The 20,766-nt window shown below is 41.6% G+C and overlaps 1 protein-coding gene across 3 annotated transcripts in view; it reads left to right on the forward strand.

Annotated features, from left to right (window-relative positions):
* Window positions 1–931: 931 nt before the first annotated feature.
* Window positions 932–20,766, forward strand: part of ACSS2 (acyl-CoA synthetase short chain family member 2) — a 73,707-nt gene continuing 53,872 nt past the window's right edge. For 2 of the 3 annotated variants that reach the window (XM_003411514.4, XM_010591630.3), the window contains exons 1-2: window positions 932–1,203; window positions 7,142–7,337. In XM_003411514.4, the coding sequence (XP_003411562.1) occupies window positions 1,026–1,203; window positions 7,142–7,337 (374 nt within the window). In that variant the 5' untranslated portion in view covers window positions 932–1,025. The other variant, XM_023550164.2, reaches the window with a different exon arrangement.

Genomic DNA, 20,766 nt, shown 5'->3' on the forward strand with positions numbered 1-20,766 from the left:
CCTGGTTTCCGGCTGCCTCAGTCGGGCGCCTTTCGTATTTGTGGCACCCCAGAAGGTCATTCGAAGCCTTATCTGGTCCCCCTTTGGACTTGCATTCCGGGGGGCAAGTACCCCCTCTGCCGCCCCCCAGCCTCTGAGTCTACCGTGCTTAAGGAGGGACGTTGGGGCATACTCGGTTAATAGAAACTGCTCAGTGGCGCCCCCTCCCCCCTTAAAGTGGCGCCCCGGACAGCGCCACGCCTCCCATGCCTTAGATATGCCTTCGCTGAGCAGGAACAGGTTCTGTCCCTGCCCCTGCCCCCGCAACTCCCGCATCAGTGGAGGGCCGTGCCCTCAAAGTAGTGGGAGGAGTTTTTCCTGAGGACCTTGGGGGAGAGAGGATTGTGTTCACAGTCGGCGAATAGTTCCCAGGAGGAAGGGTGTTGCCGTTAAGGGACCTTCCTCCACCTGGCTTTCCAGCTCGGTGGGGTGACTGGTTTGTGTAATTAGAGCACAGGCCTTAGCGAACAAGCCCAGCCGCTTCCCGCTGGCGCACCGCCCGACCCTAGCCAAACCGTTCATCTGTCACTCCAAGACCCCACCCCACCCTGATCACTCCACGGTCCCGCCTCCTCTCCTGTCCCGCCACTCCCTGTCACTCCATGGGCCCACCTCCTCTCCTGTCACGCCGAGCTCCGCCCCTCCTGTCTCTCTACGATTCTACTGTCCCTCCTGTCACGCCCAGCCCCGCCCATTCTGCTTTCACTTTACGGCCCCACACCTTCCGGCCTGTACCCTCTGCTCCTACTACCCCCAGGCAATTCTTGGTTATTCCCTATCCCTGTCTTTGCTAACCCTGCTCTCGCCCGGACCAAGCAGGCTCCGCCCCTAACCCCGCCCACCCACCCCACCGTCGGCCACAAGCCCCGCCTTCACACACAGGCCCCTCCCCTCCTATTAAGCCCTGCCACTAGGCCGGCCTGTCTTCCCTTCGTCCGCGCTGGCGGCGACGGCAAAGGCGGCCACGGTGCTCTGAACTTGACGCGATGGGGCTTCCTGAGGAGCGGGGCCGGAGCTGCAGCGGGAGCGGAGGCCGAGAGGAGGCTGGAGCCGGGAACCGGGCACGGAGTTGGTCTCCACCGCCCGAGGTCAGCCGCTCGGCGCATGTGCCCTCGCTGCAGCGCTACCGCGAGCTGCACCGGCGCTCTGTGGAGGAGCCGCGGGGTGAGGCCGGGCCCGGGAGGGCCTGGGGGACGTCGGTGAGGAGGGGAGTGAAGGTTCCCTGGGGACTGAGAAACTGGGGGCGTTCCGTGGGAAATAGGGGTTCCATGAGGAAATTGGGTTCCGCGAGATAGGGTTCCGTGAGGATATGGGGTTCCGTAAGGAAATGGGGGTTCTCTGGGGGAGTTCTTTAGGGAGTTGAGAGGTCTGTGAGAAGAAAGGGGGGGTTCTACGAGGAGAGGAAGGTGCCCTGGGAGTTGGGGAGTTCCCTGGTGAGTTGGGGGATTCATGAGGTGTGGGTTTCCGTGAGGAAGCAGGGGTTCTGTGCAGACGAGTGCAAACTATTTGCAGCCACCCAGGGGCCTTAGGCAGGTTTAAAAATCTGTCAGATTCCTTTTCTTCATCTATAAGATAGGAATAGTATAATACATACTCATAGCTTTGTACGAGAACTAAAGTAGGTAACACTTGTGCATTATAAAGTGCCTGACGCACAGGAGGCGTTCAATAAATGGTGGTTAGTTCGAAAGTAAGAATAACACGGATGTAGCAGTTATGGACTATAGTGGTGGATTGCTGTAGGCAGTGTCCAAGCTTGAGTTCTCAGACCCCTTTTCACTTCCTTTCTCTCTATATTTTCTCCCATCATGAGCTCACCTGTTTACCAGGCATGAGCTGTTTCTGCCACAATAATAATTCCCTGTTTTAGTTGTATACCTGGTACCTCACTTATGCTCTGACTCCAAATTTCATAGGTCTGAAGACCATTTCTGTTCACATACTTTGATGTTATGTCATATTCAACATGACTATAACTGGGGCTTACCACCTTTCCCTCCCAAACTTGCTTTCCTCCTTAATTTCCCAGTTCCTGTCAAAGGCACTATCCCAAATTGTAAGTCTCCGTCATCATCCTCTCCTGTAATAAGATCTTATTATTTATAGATTACTTACTTTTTTTTTTAGAGGAGTAAATTTTTATTTGTCACTGAGTGTGCATATGGGAACTTTGTCGTTGTTAGGTGCCATCAAGTTGGTTCCAACTCATAGCGACCCTATGTACAATGGAACTAAACCCTGCCTGGTCATGTGCAGTCCTCACAATCGTTGCTATGTTTGAGCTCATTGTTGTAGCCACTGTGTCAATCCATCTCGTTTAGGGACTTCCTCTCTTTTGCTGACCCTCTACTTTACCAAGCACGATATTCTTCTCCAGGGACTGGTCCCTCCTGATAACATGTCCAAAGTAAGTGAGATGAAGTCTCACCATCCTCGCTTCTAAGAAGCATTCTGGCTGTACTTGTTCCAAGACGGATGTTTGTTCTTCTGGCAGTCCATGGTATATTCAGTATTTGCCAATACCATAATTCAAAGGCGTCAATTCTTCTTTGGTCTTCCTTATTCATTGTCCAGCTTTCGCATGAATGTGAGGCTATGAAAAATATCATAGCTTGGGTCAGGTGCACCTTAGTCCTCACGGTGACGTCTTTGCTTTTTAGCACTTTAAAGAAGTCTTTTATAGCAGATTTGCCCAATACAATATGTCGTTTGATTTCTTGACTGTTGCTTCCATGGGAATTGATTATGGATCCAAGTAAAATGAAATCTTACTTGGAGTGTAGCCAAGTGTAAAAAGAATCTGTTCATCAGATTGCCACCTCAGTCAATTTGTTCCAGTTGGCAGCACCACATGCAACTGAATTTTAACTTAAAGTAGGATTCTAGGGTGTTGCTTTAAATGATTTAAAAAAGGTACACTTTGATGCAGCACTGAATGAAAAGTTATTGTGCACTAAAAAGAGCAAAGAAATAGATCTTTGGAATGTAACAAGCAAACACTTGGTGGAAAAAGGACTAATTTTTGTTAATTTTTTGCTAGACTGCTTACTTCTTGCTAAGGACAAATCCTGTATGATTTGATATAGGGTCTGTTATCCCCAATTTATAGAAAAGGAAACTGAAGCTTAGCAAGGTTAAATAAGTTTTGCAAGGTCACAAAACTAGTTAGTGGTGGAGCTAGGATTTGAACTAAGACAATTGTGACATATATTCCTAATGCCTAGACAATTCCTCTTCCCTGGTCCACTTTCCATGACACTCTATCAAATACTCCTTCAAAATGCCCCTGAGATTTACCTTTTCTTCTATTCCCTCAGGCCTTTTTAAATCAAGGAAGCAGCCTCATAATTTGTTTTCTCTTCCCTGGCCTCACTCACCTTCCATCTATTAAATAAATCTAGATAAATTTAGATTTATCTAAACACCATTAGGAAGCTCTGGTGATGCAGTGGCTAAGAGCTGTGGAGAGCTACGGCTGCAAACCAAAAGGTCAGCAGTTTGAATCCATCAGTTGCTACTTGGAAACCTCATGGGGCTGTTCTGCTCAGTCCTGTAAGGTCACTGTGAGTTGGAATCAACTGGACGGCAACAGGTTTGGTTTTGTTTTTAAACACCATTGAACTGATACTCTGGAAACACTGCTTTCATAAATCACTTCAAAATAGTTGGCTATTGCCAATAGTTAAAAATCCTGCCTTTCTTTCAAGGCCTCTGGATAATCTAGCGCTACAGTACCTCACCGTTCTTATCTACCTAGTACTCCCTACCACACTCCTCATTCTAGGCAGGTCACTCTCATTGATATACTGGATATACACTGTATGTACACCGATATATACTTCCTTGCCTTTTCCTACTCCTTCCTACTCCTACTCCTCTGTGGTTTGTTGTTATTGTTAGGTGCTATCGAGTCGATTCCAACTCATAGCGACCCCATGTACAACATAACAAAACACTGCCCGGTCCTGTGCCATCCTCACAATGGTTGCAATGTTTTGAGCCCATTGTTGCAGCCACTGTGTCAGTCCATCTCACTGAGGGTCTTCCGCTTTTTCGCCGACCCTCTACCAAGCATGATATCCTTCTCCAGGGACCAGTCTGTCCTGATAACGTGTCCAAAGTACGTGAGACGAAGTCTTGTCATCCTCATTTCTAAGGAACATTCTGGTTGCTCCGTTACCTAGTCAAATCTCACCAGTTCCACAGAGCGTTCCTTGATCATCCCAGTCCATGCTTTCTCTCCTCTTCTGAATTTCTTTAGAATTTCGAATCTGTGCCAACAACTCATCTAGATTTCAACACCTTCACACATAAAAATAATCTAAGTGAACATAAATGTGGTTCACATAGTTTTACATAGCATATACCTACTATTACCACTTAAAACTAAGTATACACATGTGTTCATTGTAGTCATAACAGCGTGAACTTCTAGAGTCAGATCTGACTTTATATTCTGGTTATTAGCTATGTGGTCCTTAGGAGAGTTTTATGGGCTTCCTAAGCTTTAGTTTTCTCATCTATAAAATTAGAATAATTAATATATACTTCATAGAGCCATAATGTCATAAAGGTTAAATGAGATTATCCCAGTCTCTGCTACATGAATAGCATTTACTAAAGCCAGTTCCCATTTGCTTTCTCTTTAATGGTTGTATAGTATTGTATTACTAGTTTTCCTCGGGTTTTTTTTTTTTATGGTTGGGTTTTGGGTTGCTTTGAGTTTCACTATTATAAATAGTACTGCTATAAACATCTGTATATATTAATCATTTTTTTTCTTTGGTATTGTTTACTTGGAGTGTATTCCCCAAAATTGAGTTAGCAGATACAACAGTATAAAAAATTTTATAGCTCTTATCAGGCATTGCCCTGCTGTCCAGTAAGATTGTACCTGTTTCTTACAATGACATTATTGTATAAGAATATCTGTTTCCCCAGGGACACGCAGGCATTTTGTTTAATCATTTTCTTATCTTTACTAGTTTTATAGATTTATAAAGGCACCTTGGGGTTGATTTAATTTGGTTTTGTTTAATTGATTTCAAGATTGTATACTATGTGATTTAACTTTCAATTATATTCTGTCAAATTACATTAAAAATATTTCATGTTTTAATTTTATCTCTCCAACTGGATTGTATAAACTCTAAATTACCGTGTAAGGTTTCTGCCTCACACAGGTTCCGGTTTTCACAGATTTTTCTGTATGTACTAGGCATTGTGCTAGGCACTAGATGTCTGAGACTTGAATAGATGGTCAAAAGATGATGTCTTAGTTATTTAGTGCTGCTATAACAGAAATACCGTAAGTGGGTGGCTTAAAAAACGGAAGTGTGTTTTCTCAAGGTTTAGGAGGCTGTGTGACCTTGAACAGGTCACTTGCTTCTCTGAATTTGGTTTCTTATCTGTAAAATGAGGGGTGATAATCTCTAAGAGTCCTTCCATTGTTAAGGTTCTAAATGTCTCTCACCATTCTAGCTTGTGATTCAGTACTGAGAATATCTTAAATTCTCTGCAATTGTTTGTTTCATTCATTCAGTACATTTTCTCCTGAGTAACCAGGCAGATCTTTTAAAAATGTAAATCTGATCATGTCATTCTCTTACTTAAAATCATTCAATGGCTTCTCATTGCTCTTAGGATAAATACCAAATTCCTTATCATGCCCAGAAGGACTGCATAATCTGCCCAGTTTATGCATGAATTTCTGCCATTCTTTCCCTTATTTTCAGTGCTTCAGCCTCAAAGGAATTCCTCTTAACATATACCCTCAATTCCCTTCCATCCTATAGCACTGTCTTTTCTGATGAGGGAGTGGAAAAAAACTCCTCATCTTTCAGATTTTGCCAAATGTCTTTTCCTCAGGGAAGTTCAAATCTTGACTTAGTAATTATGGAACCTTGGACAAGTTATTTAACCTCTCTGAGCCTTTTTTCCCACATCAATGCAGTAAGGATGAAAATAATGCCTACTTCCTAAGGATTTTGTGAGGACTAAGTGGGATAATACATGTAAAGAGTTTCATGGAACATCTGGTGCATAGCAAGTAACACTTGGACAAGTAGTAGAGTAGAAGGACATGTTCAATAAGTAATTGTTGAAAATGAATGAACAAATTAAGAGAAGAAAGAGATGGTCATGAAAGGCTCTGTGGGTAAAGGATTTATTCCTTTCGCTAATTAATAACTGATTGCTTACTACAGTGAATCCTCTGAGAGCTGGAACTCGACAGGACCGCCTTTTTTTTCTGGGTCTCGTAAGTTTTCTGTATTTGATAGAGTGCAGTCTTACCACTTTTCTATCGTTCTCTATTTGTGGAAAATATTTGAGTTTTCCATCTCTGACAGTTTTCTGCCTTATACAGGTTTCGGCTTTTACACATTTTATTGTACATACTAGGCATTGTGCTAGGTACTAGGTGTCTAGGGTTTGAATAGATGGTGTCTTAGTTATCCAGTGCTGCTATAACAGAAATACCATAAATGGGTGGCTTTAACAAATAGAAATTTATTTTCTTACAGTTTAGGAGGGTAGAAGACCGAATGCAGGGTGCCAGCTCTAGAGGAAGGCTTTTTCTCTCTGTTGGCTCTGGAGGAAGGTCCTTGTCTCTTTGAGCTTCTGCTCCTGGGTGATCTTTGTGCAGCATGGCATCTATCTTCCCCCATCTCTGTTTCTCTCCATTGCTTATTTAATACTTTTATATTTCAAAAGAGATTGATTTAAGACACACCCCACACGAATCCTGTCTCATTGACATAACAAAGACAATCCATTCCCAAATGAGATTATAACCACAGACATAGAGGTTACGATTTACAATACATATTTTTGGGGAACAGAATTCAATCCATAATAGATGGAGAGGCAATTTTGAGGAGGAATGTAAGAAATTTGAACCAAGATTCAGCTCATGAGAATAGAAGATGGGTCAGCCGAACAGTGGGTGAAAAGATTAGACAGGTAGAGGGACCCAGGTGGTGGGTCCTAGAGTACAGGGCAGAGAATTTGTGACTTGGTCCTGTTCATAGACTAGAGAACCATCTGAGGATAATTATGCCTGAGAAACTTAGTGATGTCTGGGCTTCCCTTTCCTTTGCAGAGTTTTGGGGAGACATTGCCAAGGAATTTTACTGGAAGACTCCATGCCCTGGTCCATTCCTTCAGTACAACTTCGATGTGACTAAAGGGAAAATCTTCATTGAGTGGATGAAAGGAGCAACTACCAACATCTGCTACAACGTGCTGGACCGAAATGTCCATGAGAAAAAACTTGGAGATAAAATTGCTTTTTACTGGTAAAAATATCCATCTTGTGGTCTGTAACAGATAAAACCAAATACCCTTCATATTTCTACAGTGCATCGTAGTTCACAAAATACTTTAAAATCTATTAACTCATGTTTACAGTAACCTAGTAGAGTAAGCAAAGTATCATTGTCTCAGATGAGGAAGAACATTTCAAGAAAGTTAAGTGACTTCCCCAAAGTCACATAACTAGTATGTGATGGGGCTGACATTCCGAGCCAAGTGTCTTGATTTCTAGTCTAGTGTTCTTGGCTTGTGGTTGGAGAAAAAGGAATGGAGAGGGTAAATGGAAGAGAACAGGACTGAATAACTTTGTTTCTCATTCTTTCTTTGGCAGGAAAGATGGGTTTTGAGTTTCTCACCACCACCGCTATCACCATCACCATCATTACCTTTTATTAAGCTATGTGCCAGACACTATGCTAAGTGCTTAACACAGATTATCTCACTTGATACTCACAACAACCAAGAAAACACTGTTTCTTTTCCTCATTTTACATATGTGAAAACTGAAATTTGGGAAGATAAGTGACTCAGCCGATGTTCTAGAGATAGCAAGAAGTAGGGATGAGTTTCAAACCCAAGAGCTTATATTCTTAACCACAACGCTATACTACCTCTTTAATTCTTTACCTTAGCCTCCCAACAGCCTTGAAAAATAGGTATACTTAGCTCCATTTTACAGATGAAGAAATGAAGCACAGGAGTATATAATGAGTAAGGTCATAGAGTGGGTAAGTGATAGAGCCAGGATTCAAACCCAAGTTTGTCTGACTCCTAAGCCCTTGGTTGTACCTTCTCTAAACAGATCAAACCCTAGTCAAATCCCACTGGTTCCACAACACTTTTTTTTTTTTTTTTAATAATTTTTATTGTGCTTTAGGTGAACGTTTACAAATCAAGTCAGTCTCTCACGCAGAAACCCATATACACCTTGCTATACACTCCCAATTATTCTCCCCCTGAGACAGCCCACTCTCTCCCTCCACTCTCTCTTGTGTCCATTTCGCCAGCTTCTAACCCCCTCCACCCTCTCATCTCCCCTCCAGGCAGGAGATGCCAGCATAGTCTCAAGTGCCCACCTGATCTAAGAAGCTCACTCCTCACCAGCATCCCTCTCCAACCCATTGTCCAGTCCAATCCATGTCTGAAAAGTTGGCTTCGGGAATGGCTCCTGTCCTAGGCCAACAGAAGACATGGGGGCCATGACCACCGGGGTCCTTCTAGTCTCAGTCAGACCATTAAGTCTGGTCTTATGAGAATTTGGGGTCTGCATCCCACTGCTCTCCTGGTCCCTCAGGGGTTCTCTGTTGTGTTCCCTGTCAGGGCAGTGATCGGTTGTAGCCGGGCACCATCTAGTTCTTCTGGTCTCAGGATGATATAGTCACTGATTCCTGTGGCCCTTTCTGTCTCTTGGGCTGGTAATCGCCTTGTGTCCTTGGTGTTCTTCATTCTCCTTTGATCCAGGTGGGTCGAGACCAATTGATGCATCTTAGGTGGCTGCTTGCTAGTGTTTAAGACCCCAGATGCCACTCTTCAAAGTGGGATGCAGAATGTTTTCTTAATAGGTTTTATTATGCCAATTGACTTAGATGTCCCCTGAAACCATGGTCCTCAGACCCCTGCCCCTGCTACGCTGGCCTTCGAAGCATTTGGTTTGGTTTAGTCCAATTGTGCTGACCTCCCCTGTATTGTGTGCTGTCTTTCCCTTCACCTAAAGTAGTTCTTATCTACTATCTAGTTAGTGAATACCCCTCTCCCACCCTCCCTCCCTCCACGAAGCTTTTCCTGATTATCCCAGTCCGTGCTTATCTACTACCTCTTCAATAGGAACTTTCTAAGACTCACTAGCTACATCGGAGGACCCTACAGGAGCTATTACTATACTGAACCCAAATAAGACTTTTAAATGCCAATAATTGGGAAGTTGCTCTGCCACCACCCATGAGTACTCTGGGACTTCATCTATTGTTTAGCATATCCAGTAGAACCAGTCTGGATACTTCATGAAACAGTTAAGTTGGTACTCAGTCAAAATTTGCTCAGTTTGTATAATGTATTGAGGAGAGTCCTAACTTGAGAAATGGGACATTTAAGTTCTTATTCCAACTCAGCCATTAACTTGCCTGTCATTAAAAAAAGTTGTTTAACTTTTTGAGAGCCAGTTTCCTCTTCCATGAAATGGGAAAAATAAATAGCTCTACCCTTGTCTTTCTCACTAGGTTGTTAAGAGAATCAAATGAAGTGATGTTGTAAAAGCATTTTGTTTACTGGAAAGCACTGTACAAATGTGAGTGGTTCATTATCACATTGCCTTTGTTCAGTTGGGGGTCAAACCCTGGTGGCATAGTGGTTAAGTGCTACAGCTGCTAACTAAGAGGTTGGCAGCTTGAATTCGCCAGGCTCTCCTTGGAAACTCTATTGGGGCAGTTCCACTCTGTCCTATAGGGTTGCTATGAGTCGTAATCGACTCGACGGCAGTGGGTTTGGTTTGGTTTTGGCTTTTTGACACTGAAACTCAGTATCCGTTATGTTTGTTGAGACTCTCTTTAACTCCTGCTCTGGGGCTTTATGGTTGAGTTCCAGCCTAGACTTGGGTCCACCTCCCAGGTTTCTTCAAAACCAAAAAACCAAACCTGTTGCCATCGAGTCAATTCCAACTCATAGGGATGCTATAGGACAGAGTAGAACTGCCCCATAGGATTTCCAAGGCTGTAAATCTTTAAAGAAGTACACTGCCACATCTTTCTCCTGTGGAGAGGCTTGTGGGTTCGAACTGCTGACCTTCCAGTTAGCAGCTGAGTGTTTAACCACTGTGACACCAGGGCTTCTCCTAGGCTCCTTAGGTGTCAGAAAACCTTTAAAGATCTGTAAAGAAGATGCTTGTGTCTGAATTTGTTCCCTGGGCTGAAAGAACTCAGGTACCCTAATGAAAGACTGAGATAACAGCAGTCAGCGTTGTATGATCAATGGAGATTGCTCCAGAATCCTAAGTCCTTCTTTCTTAAGGCACTAGTTCTCCGACTACCGACACCTGGGCGAATGATCTAGAAGGCCTCTCTTTCCCCATCTATAAAATGAAGGGGCCAAACTAAAACAGTGTTTCCCCAAGAATGATCCAGGAAGCACTGATTATTGGAGATATTAACAGGAGTTTCTTAATTCACGGAACAAATGAGTCTGAGAAACACTGCATAGTAACTTTGTGGGATTCCTAATGTATGTTAACATAGTAAAGGCTCCAAGAAGTCCAGTAAAGACACTTGATTAATTTTTTTAGCATGGAATTTCCCAAATTTGTTTGAGCTCCAAACACTTTTTGCAGCATGCTGTTAACATCACAAGAAGTAGTATTCCATGGAACACCAAATTGGGAAGCACTGGCTTAAATAATCTCTAAATTTACTTCCTGTGCAAAATTCTGTAACTCCACAGCAAGACATCCTCACTCTACATTGGTCACTTAACAAGAATTTTTGAAGATGTTGGGTGTTTAACCCTTTGTCAGATGTCATGGATACAGGGGTGGATGGGGTGGGAGACAAGCACCATATGCCCATTACTATTCAATTCTTTTATGTTTATAAAGCAAAAAGCAATCTACAAATAAATCATAGTTCTTATAGGAAAGTAAAATGCAAATGTGCGAGATAATGCAGTTATTTCCCTTGTTACCTCCATATTTTTAAATACTATGCTTCTAGTGTTATTTCTTCACCTTTATTTAGAAAGTATTATCTTCCTATTATGATAGATGAGAATTTATTTCTCATATACCCTCCAATTTCCTTCTCCCATCTTCCCAATATAATTATAACTCTGCTTTTTAGTTACTTCGAAATCAGTGTTAACATGAGAAGAGTAGTGTGCTATGATTGTATTTTCTTTTTTTTCCGTTGTGCATTAGGTGAAAGTTGACAGAGCAAATTAGCTTCCTATTCAATAGATTATACATGAATGACATTGGTTTCATTCCCCACAATGTGTTATCCCTCTCCCCATTTTCACCCTAGGTTCCCCATTTCCTTTCGTCCTGTTTTTCTACTTCTTTCTGCCTTCTCATCTTCGCTTTTGGGCAAATGTTGCCCTTTTGATCTTATATGATTGATTGTTCTAAGGAGCAAGATCCTCTTGGGTGTTACTGTTTATTTTATGAGAGTGTTTATGGTTTGGCTGAAAGGTGGTCTCTGGGAATGGCTTCTGTTCCAGTTCAGAAGGGTTGTATTTTCTTTTATGTACAGATTTTTGTTTTTTCTGGAGTTAATAATTAACCTGCTATTTTCTTATATTATTTGCCTTTATCATATACTCAATATTTTCCAAACTCTCTATTGTATAATTTATTCTATTAAGTCCTCCTTTTTTTCCCCAAATCCGTCTTGGAACCCACCTTTTTCCTGCTCTAATTTTTACTGCTTTTTAAAAAATGACATCTTTTTAGTGATTTCCTCCAGTTGATATACTTATAGAGCCACATTGTGACCTTTTTCTCCATTTAAATCATGTCATTTAGATAGCTGTAGTGGCATTAGCAAATCACATTTGTAGCTCATGGCCTTATTCTGGGACATGCCTTATGCATGTGCTGAAATAATGCTCAGAGGAAATAGTGCTCTTAGGAAAGTACTTTGAGCAGCCAAAATAGGACCATATTAAGGAAGAATTTGGCCTTTTACTTTTGGCTTGACACATTGTAAAGGTTCACGGAATAATGGTATTTTTAGAACTCAAAGTGACTGTTAGAGTCCATCTAGGCCAATTCTCTTTACAGATTCATAAATTAAGGGCCAGAGTGGCTAAGTGATTTGCCTCAGGGTCATATACCTTTTTGGAGACAGAGACTCTAGATATCTTCACTGCCAGTCAACTATTCTTTTTACTATATGATAAAAAAAAAAAAAAATGACGCTATCTCGTTATTCTAGGAGTTTAACACTTGGCTGTGATAGAGGAAAAGAGAAATTAACCATATTAGTTGAATTAATAATATACTTAAAAATTGCAGATAAAATGTGTTACCAGGTTTAAATGGCCCAGGCCCTGGTCTCGAAGAATTTGTGTTCTATTTGGGAATATCAAATAAGCTTATATAAAACAGTCTGAAAGCAATTATGGACCAAATTGTAAAGAGCCACTTACACAAATAGTTCAGAGAAGGGAGAAAGCGTTGTAGAGAGGTAGTATAACATAAAGGTCATGAGAATGGGCTTTCGTGTTAAACTAACCTAGTTGGAGTCTTATTTTTGCCACTAACTGGCTCTATCATCTTGGATAAGTTACTTAACCTCTTTGAGTCTCAGCTTTCTTAACTGTAAAATGGGGATAAAAATAGTGTTTTTTTTCTCATGGCATTGTTGGCTGAATAGGATTGAATCGAATAACAAACCCACATGTCTAATTAGAAAATTGGAAGCACTCAATAAATACTAGCGATTATCATCATTATTATATTGAGACAGCGAGAAGACCAAGTCTAGAGTAAAGAGTATATAGGGAACAATTTTTTTTTTTTGTATTGAAATACTCTGCATTTTCTACTTAGGTATATTTTATGTTGTTAGTTATCTTTGTACAGAATATTAATAATTAATGTTTTTGTAATCCCCTGAAGTTTCCAAAGTCCTCTCAGATTTTATCTTCTCAACTACCTGATAAATTCCTTGAGACCTAGAGCCATGTTTTCTATTTCTCTGACTTTTTGCAGGGATTTCAATATATTCAAACCAGTCATGCTTTGAGCCTTTAAGTATCTGTAGAATATTGAAATATAAGATTACACACAGGGACACAGACATATTACATATGACTGTCAGTTTGGACTACAGACTGTAAGAAAGAGGTGAAGGCCTTGACCACAGATTCAGTTTAGTTTGTAAAAAGCAATACCATTTCCAGATAAAGTAAAGAAAGATATTCCTAAAACGTGTGTAGGGAACAGTTTATTCATTCCATAAATACTTATTGAAGGCTTACCGAGTGTCAGGCACTATTCTGAACAAAACAAAGTTGAATAAAATGAACAAAGTCTCTGCCCTCATGGAGGGCATTCCAGCTTGAGGAGACAAACAGTAAATAAACCTGTATACATAAGACAGGTAGTGATAAATGCTATGGAAAAATGCAGAGCAGAATAAGGGGAAAGGGAATGACAATGCAGAGTGGGTATTGATCAGGGAAGGACCCTCTAATATAGGTGACATTTGAAGAGAGATCTGAAGGAAATGATAGAGTGTGCCATGCAGATAGTTGGGAGGGTAGGGGGAGGTAGGTGTTCTAGGAATAAGGAAAAGCAAGTACAAAGGCCCTGAGGTGTGAGCGTGCTGCTACCTAATGTGTTTGTAGAATAGCTAGGAAGTTAGTGTAGCTGAGGTAGTGTGAGCTAGAAATTGAGAATAGTAGTAGGAAATGAGGTCAGCAGGACATTAGATCCTGTAGAACAGTTGAAAGCCAATGTAGACTTTGGCTTTTATTCACAGTGAAATGAGGAACTGTTGGACAATTTTGAGCATAGGAGTGACCTGATTCAATTTATATGTAAAATTAATCTGTCTTTTGCAATGAAAATAGATTATAGAAAGGCAAGAATAAAAAGTAGGGAGAACAATTAGGAGGCTATTATAAAAATCCAGGTGAGAGATAATGGTGATTGGAAGTAGCTGTAGAGGTGGTTAGACATGGTTGAAATTTGGATCTATTTTGAATGAAAACCAAAAAAATCAAACCAGTTGCTGTCAAGTTGATTCTGATGCATGGCAACCCCATGTGTGCAGAGTAGAACTGCACTCTATAGGGTTTTCGTGGATGTGACCTTTGGGAGGCAGATGGCCAGGGCTTTCTTTCGAGGTACCTCTGGGTGGGTTCAAACTGCCAACCTTTCAGTTAGTAGTCCAGCATTTAGCCATTTGCACCACTCAGGGAAGAGCCTGTGGAATTTGCTGATTTAGGTTGGATGTGGGGAGTGAGAGAAAGAAGATTCAAGGCTGTCTTCAGCAGTGGATGTCAACAGTGGATGGGAGCTCTTGACTATTTTTGGAGACCTATGAAAGGATTTTATGCAGGGGAATGAAGTGATAACATCTGGGCTTTATGAAGATTAGTTTGGATATTGTACGACCTCACTTAGATAAAAAGACAAGAAAAGGCAAACGTATAGAGAACAAAATTTATTAGTGGTTACCAGGGGTGAGAAGGAGGAGGGAAATGAAAGTTTATGGTGATGGAAGTATTGTGTTGATGAAGGGTAGGGTTGCACAGATGATTAATGAAATTCCTGTCAATAAGTTATATATCTGTAAAAAGTTGAATTGGCAAAAGTTGTGTGATATATTTACAACAATGACAAAAAAAAAAAAAAAGACTAGTTGCTGAGGTTGCTATGTACAACCAAAAACATCCTGGAGTTTAGTTTCTTGGTTTGGAGGTTTAGGGTCATGGTTTCATGGGACATCCCAGTTAACTGGCCTAATAACATGTATAGTGCCTCTGTTCTACCTCCTAGTTTGTTGCTTAGTGCCTGGGGTCTTAAAAGCTTGCAACTGGCCAACCAAGACATAACAATTAGTTGCTATTCATCTTGAACAGCAGAGGAAGAAGGAGAGTCAGGAAGAGGTGGAAGATATGGAATGTGTAGCTGTCTTAGTTATCTAGTACTGCTGTAACAGAAATACCACAAGTGGATGGCTTTAACAAAGAGAAATTTATTCTCTCACTGGTTAGTAGTTTACAAGTCCAAATTCAGGGTGTCACCTCCAGGGGAAGGCTTTCTTTGTCAGCTCTGGAGGAAGGTCCTTGTCCTCAATCTTCCCCTGGTCAAGGAGCTTCTCAGGTGCAGGGACCCTGGGCCCAAAGGACTTGCTCTGTTCTTGGTGCTGCTTTCTTGGTGGTGTGAGGTCCCAAACTCTCTGCTTGCTTCCCTTTCCATTTATCTCTTAAGAGAGAAAAAGTGGTGTAGGCCACACCTTAGGGAAACTCCCTTTTACACTGGATCAGGGAGGTGACCTGATCCTCTTAACATAAAATTACAATCACAAATAGAGCATAACCACACAATACAGGGAATTTATGTTAATGGGTAAGGGACAATTCAGAAAAGGGGGATGAGAATGGTTACACAATTCAAAGAATATAATCAATGTCTCTAAATGGTTGATGTAGAAACTGTTGAATTGGTATATGTTTTGCTGTGCGTATTCTCAACAACAACCAAATAAATAAAAAAAGAAGATTAATCTGGATACATATGGAAGATATACTGGACAAAATTGGAGTGGGATGACAAAATGAAGCCAAAGAGCTGGGAGGTTGTTATTCAGGGTAAAGGTGCCTGAACTGGGACTCTAAAAAAAAAAAAAAAAAATTGGACTCTACTGTTTGCAAAATGCAGGTGAGAATGAAATGGAAAGATAAAATTTTAGAGTAATTTAGAGGGAAGAAACCAACATAGGTAATTGGGTGTGTAGATGATGGTGATACTGAAGGAGACAGTGAAAGGAAGAGTCAAGGGTCCCTTAGTCTTTTTAAAAATCATTTATTTTATTTTTGTTGTTGCTGTGGAGAATATACACAGCAGAACATATAGCAATTTAACACTTTCTACATGTAAAATTCAGTGACATTGATTACATTCTTCAAGTTGTACACACTCTCCTTTTTTGAGTTGTTTCTCCCTCATTAACATAAAATCACTGCCTCCTAAGGTTCCTAGCCTATCTTTCCCGTTGCTGTTGTCAATTTGATCCCATATAGATAGTTCTTCAAAAAGCACAATGCTCAAGGCAGACATTTTTTACTAGTTAAGCTGAACTATTATTTGGTTTTAATAGGACTTCAGGGGATATGTTTGGTTTAAAGTTTAAAGATTATCTCAGAGAAATAGTTTCAGGGGTTCATCCAAACTTCATGGCTCCAGGAAGTTTGGAGTCCATTACAACTTGACATTCTGTTCTACATTTTCCCCCTTTTGATTAGGATTCTTCTATGGAATCTTTGATCAAAATGTTCAGTAATGGTATCCAGGCACCATCCAGTTCTTCCAGTTTCATGGCAAAGAAGGCTGTTGTTCATGGAGTCAATCAGCCACTGTCATGGATTGAATTATGTCCCCCCAAAAATGTGTATATCAACTTGGTTAGGCCATGATTCCCAGTATTGTGTGGTTGTGCTCCATTTGTGACTGTAATTTTATGTTAAGAGGATCAGGTCACCTCCCTGATCCAGTGTAAAAGGGAGTTTCCCTAAGGTGTGCCCTGTACCACCTTTTGTCTCTTAAGAGATAAAAGGAAAGGGAAGCAAGCAGAGAAGCTTTAAAGATTATCTCGGGCAATAGTTTCAGGGCCCTTAGTCTTTATGACACTGCCTCTTTCAAAGGCACATGTTCATCTGGCCCAAGAGCTAAATTTGCCCTCCAAAACAAGACTTTGGTTCCAGCCTCTTTTCCACTGTCTTTTACCTTTTTTTTTTTTTTTTTACCTACCGGGGCAGGTTGAGATGTTAATGGGGATTTATGTGTAGGTCTGTGAGAAGATGATCAGTGGCAGAAGTATCTGGATAGTCATTCAGGGAGAGAGATTCAGTGATGAATATTATGGGCAGCTTCAGGAGTGGTATCTAACCAGTTAAAGGGACACTGGGGGATAGTAGGGGATTTGGGGGATTAATTTAAGGGCTTATAGGGAGAAGGAAACCCTGGTGGTGTAGTGGTTAAGTGCTATGGCTGCTAACCAAAGGGTCGGCAGTTCGAATCCGCCAGGCTCTCCTCGGAAACTCTGTGGGGCAGTTCTACTCTGTCCTATAGTGTCGCAATGAGTCGGAATTGACTCGATGGCACTGGGTTTGGTTTTTTTTTTTTTTTTAATAGGGAGAAGATGGAAAGAGGGGCTGATGGCTGATATTATGGTGGTTTATTCTGGCTGCTCAGTCTCTAGACTACTCCAGGAGAGGCCCCCAGTCTGTAAGGCCCAAGAAGTTTGATATAGTCCATTCCTCCCATCATTTGCTTTGGGTTGCCTATGACTGTCATTGTCTCTGTGCCACCTCACCCCTCACCCTCAGCTGAAATACTGCTCTTTCTCCACAGGCTCTCACTATATGTCAGTCCTTCCTTAGAAATTGGAGCTGCTGAGAAGCAGGTGACTTTAGGGGTGGCCTTAGGACAAAATTTCTGCCCTCAAGGTCTCTGTATGCTCCCAGCTATAAATTCCAGAGTATGATATTTAGAACTTCCCAGATTCCTGTAGGGTGTGTGTCAGTGTGTGTATTCGAGAGGATGGTTGGCAGGGTGAGACAAACACATGTTCTGACAAGGAGAAGATTGTCAAGATGACGTGGAAAACCAGAGCCCTAGACTCTGTTTTCTTAGCATTCATGCTCTGGGACTCTGTTAATTATCTATGTCCATGTGCTGGAGTTCATATCGGTGCTGGGAGGGGGAGGCTTTTCTTGTCCTCAACCTTCACTGGTTTCATAACAGTGTGTCTACTGATTAAAATATACTTACCAGGGAAAAACATACTTTTGGGAAAGAAGATGGCCTCATACCATTCCCTTCCCTTCTCTGGGCCTTCTCTTTGTGGGAGTGGTGGGATATGAACTACAGATATTCTGCAAGTGCCTATTGACTCTGATCTTCTAGAATTCTATGATTGTTTCTGAAGAGGAAGTAGTTTTTAGAAGTTCTGTTACAGCCTGTAGTGACTGTATGGTGACTCAGTAGGAGGGCTAAGCTACTGAGATGGTAAGAGAAAGGAGGATTTTAGAAGGTCTGTGGTGAAGGGACTGAAGAAGGAGTCTGTTTCCCTTGGCTGGGCATAATACTGTTGCTGGTAGCATAAACACTCGAGGCTGATGGGAGACATGTGGAGAAATACCTGTTCTTGGGAATCATCTTTCCCCACTTGAGTCAGGTGGGCAGATTGTAGAAAAGGACTGGAGGATTTCATGTTTAGGGTAGACTCTAATCCGCTTCTCTCACTCTTCCCTGAGTTTCGTGACCCTTGACACCTTCAAAGACCCCTCTTTAAAGCGGTGAAAGTGAGACAAGTAAGCTGTGCTGTCCAAGTCACTAGTCACTTTTTTGGACGTAGATGATATATGTGTTGTTCTGGTGACTCTGTCTTGAGACCTTTTTCAGTGTCCTAAGCTCCATATCAGTTACCTGAGTTTGTTTCTGGGCTGACTTCTTACATAGGTGTGTTCAGTAAACATTTAATGAGGAGAATGGCTTTAGGTAAATCCACTGCACTTTTCTGAGCCTTCTTTTCCTACCTTTAAACTGTGGGAAAGGACCACTGGTAGTGTAACGGTTAAGCGCTCGGCTGCTACCACTTGGTGGTTTGAACTGACCCAACCCAATGGCTTTACAGGAGAAAGGCCTGGCAATCTATTCTCATAAAGATTACAGCCTAGAAAATCCTGTAGGTTTTCTACTCTGTCACGAGTTCGCCGTAACTCAGAATTGACAGCACCTAACAAGAACGAACTGTGGGAAGTGGACAGGATACTTGCTAAAGGTAATTTCTGGCACTGATCTTCAGAATTTCTGTCAAAAATATCGTGTGACAAGGCAACTGGGAGAAGTTGGAGGAAGGGGAGGAACTCAGTGTTGGCCTCGTGTCTTTACTGAAGATAGCAAGTAGTTAGGTTGAGGCAAAAGTTCTTGCTTTAGGAGAGCCTTACATGTACAACAATAAATACAGAAGGTATGGAGCTGAGGATGGGCCTTCTCCCTTTTCCTGGATTTGTTGAGAGATATTGGGCAGTGGTAATAATTCCCACTGTCTGACACCTTAAGCCTTTATCTGAGAATTTGAAACTCTCAGTTCCAGTGTTTAGAAGTCATTTGATTCATTTCCCATACCCCCATACCCCCAACATTCTACTGCCATACCCCCACCCCCAGCAATCTCCATAAGTGATGATTTGGATTCTGGAACACCACTCAGGCCAGAGTCCACTCACTATCTGTCCCATTTTTAGACAGCTCTGTTACAAAATTCGTACATATATTCCCTCCCTATGACTTTCTCCCCACTCCATTCTTGGCCCTTGGTCTTTGTTCTGTGTTTTGGAATGACATAGAATAATCCTATTCTTTCTTCCACAAGACAGCCTTTCAGATATTTGAAGGCTTATTGTAACTATTTTATACGCTGAACACAGAATTATAGAAATTTAAATCTAGAAGTGGCCTTTAAGTCATCTAGTTCAGAAAATTTCAAAAATTTTAAAGTGTTAGGGGAATCTTTCAAATAAAATCATATCTATCTATATATATGTATATATTTGTTGTGTGCCATCGAGTTGGTTCTGACTCATAACAGCCCTATGACAGAGTAGAACTGCCGCATAGGGTTTCCTAAGCTGTAATCTTTACGGGAACAGATCTCCAGGTCTTTTCTTCCCCAGAGTAGCTGGTGGATTCGAACCTCTGACCTTTCAGTTAGTAGTTGAGTGCTTAACCATTGTGCCACCAGGGATTGATATATTGATTAAGATGAGTAGGCTCTGGATTCTGCCTGGGCTCCAGTCCCCACTCTAACATTCACCAGTTGGGCCAGTTATTTCACCTCTTTAGACTTCAGTTTTCCCATCTGTAAAATGGAGATAATAACAGTTTCTACTTATAGATTGTTGTGAGGTATAATTGGAATAACATATAAAGGGCTTAGTGCTTGGTAAACTGTGTCCTATTTTTTATTATACCTAAAGCAAGTAAGAAAGCCCTGGTGGCGTAGTGGTTAAGTGCTATGGCTGCTAACCAAATGGTTGGCAGTTCGAATCCACCAGGTGCTCCTTGGACACTCTATGGGGCAGTTCTACTCTGTCCTATAGGGTCGCTATGAGTCAGAATCGACTCGACGGCAATGGGTTTAAAGCAGGTAAGAGCAGAGATCTGTAGCTGTGGTCCGTCCTGGGATCTGTAAAGCTCACTTTGAAAACCCCTGATCTAGTCCTTTGTGTTTTATGGATGAAGTAATACAGAGTCCACACCTCCAAGTTACTCATGATGTGGTTTCCTGAACAGCCCTTTCATCATCCACGTCCGTCTTCTCTAGATATACTCTAGTTGGTTAATATCTCTCATTAGGTATTACAGGTATGGTTGCCTCACAGAAGATGCTTATTACCATTTTTGTTCTGACTTTACATGTCTAAGATTAAATTAGCCCCATTGACAGCCACACACCACCACTCAGTTTACCATCTCCCATAATACCTAATATTTTTTCTATTTACTTTAAAAATAAACTGTGTTTCTCCTGTGCTGTACTTATATATTTGTTCTTTGATTTTCTTCAATGTGGGAACCCCACATACGAGGAACGTGAGGATCATAGAGTGGAAGTGACTTGGTCAGGGTCACATAGCGGTTATAACTTGTTCTAGACAGGAGGACACCTAAATTCCTTGTTCTAGACACTG

This window comes from Loxodonta africana, chromosome 24 (assembly GCF_030014295.1).
Source record: "Loxodonta africana isolate mLoxAfr1 chromosome 24, mLoxAfr1.hap2, whole genome shotgun sequence".
In the NCBI taxonomy this organism is placed as follows: domain Eukaryota; kingdom Metazoa; phylum Chordata; class Mammalia; order Proboscidea; family Elephantidae; genus Loxodonta; species Loxodonta africana.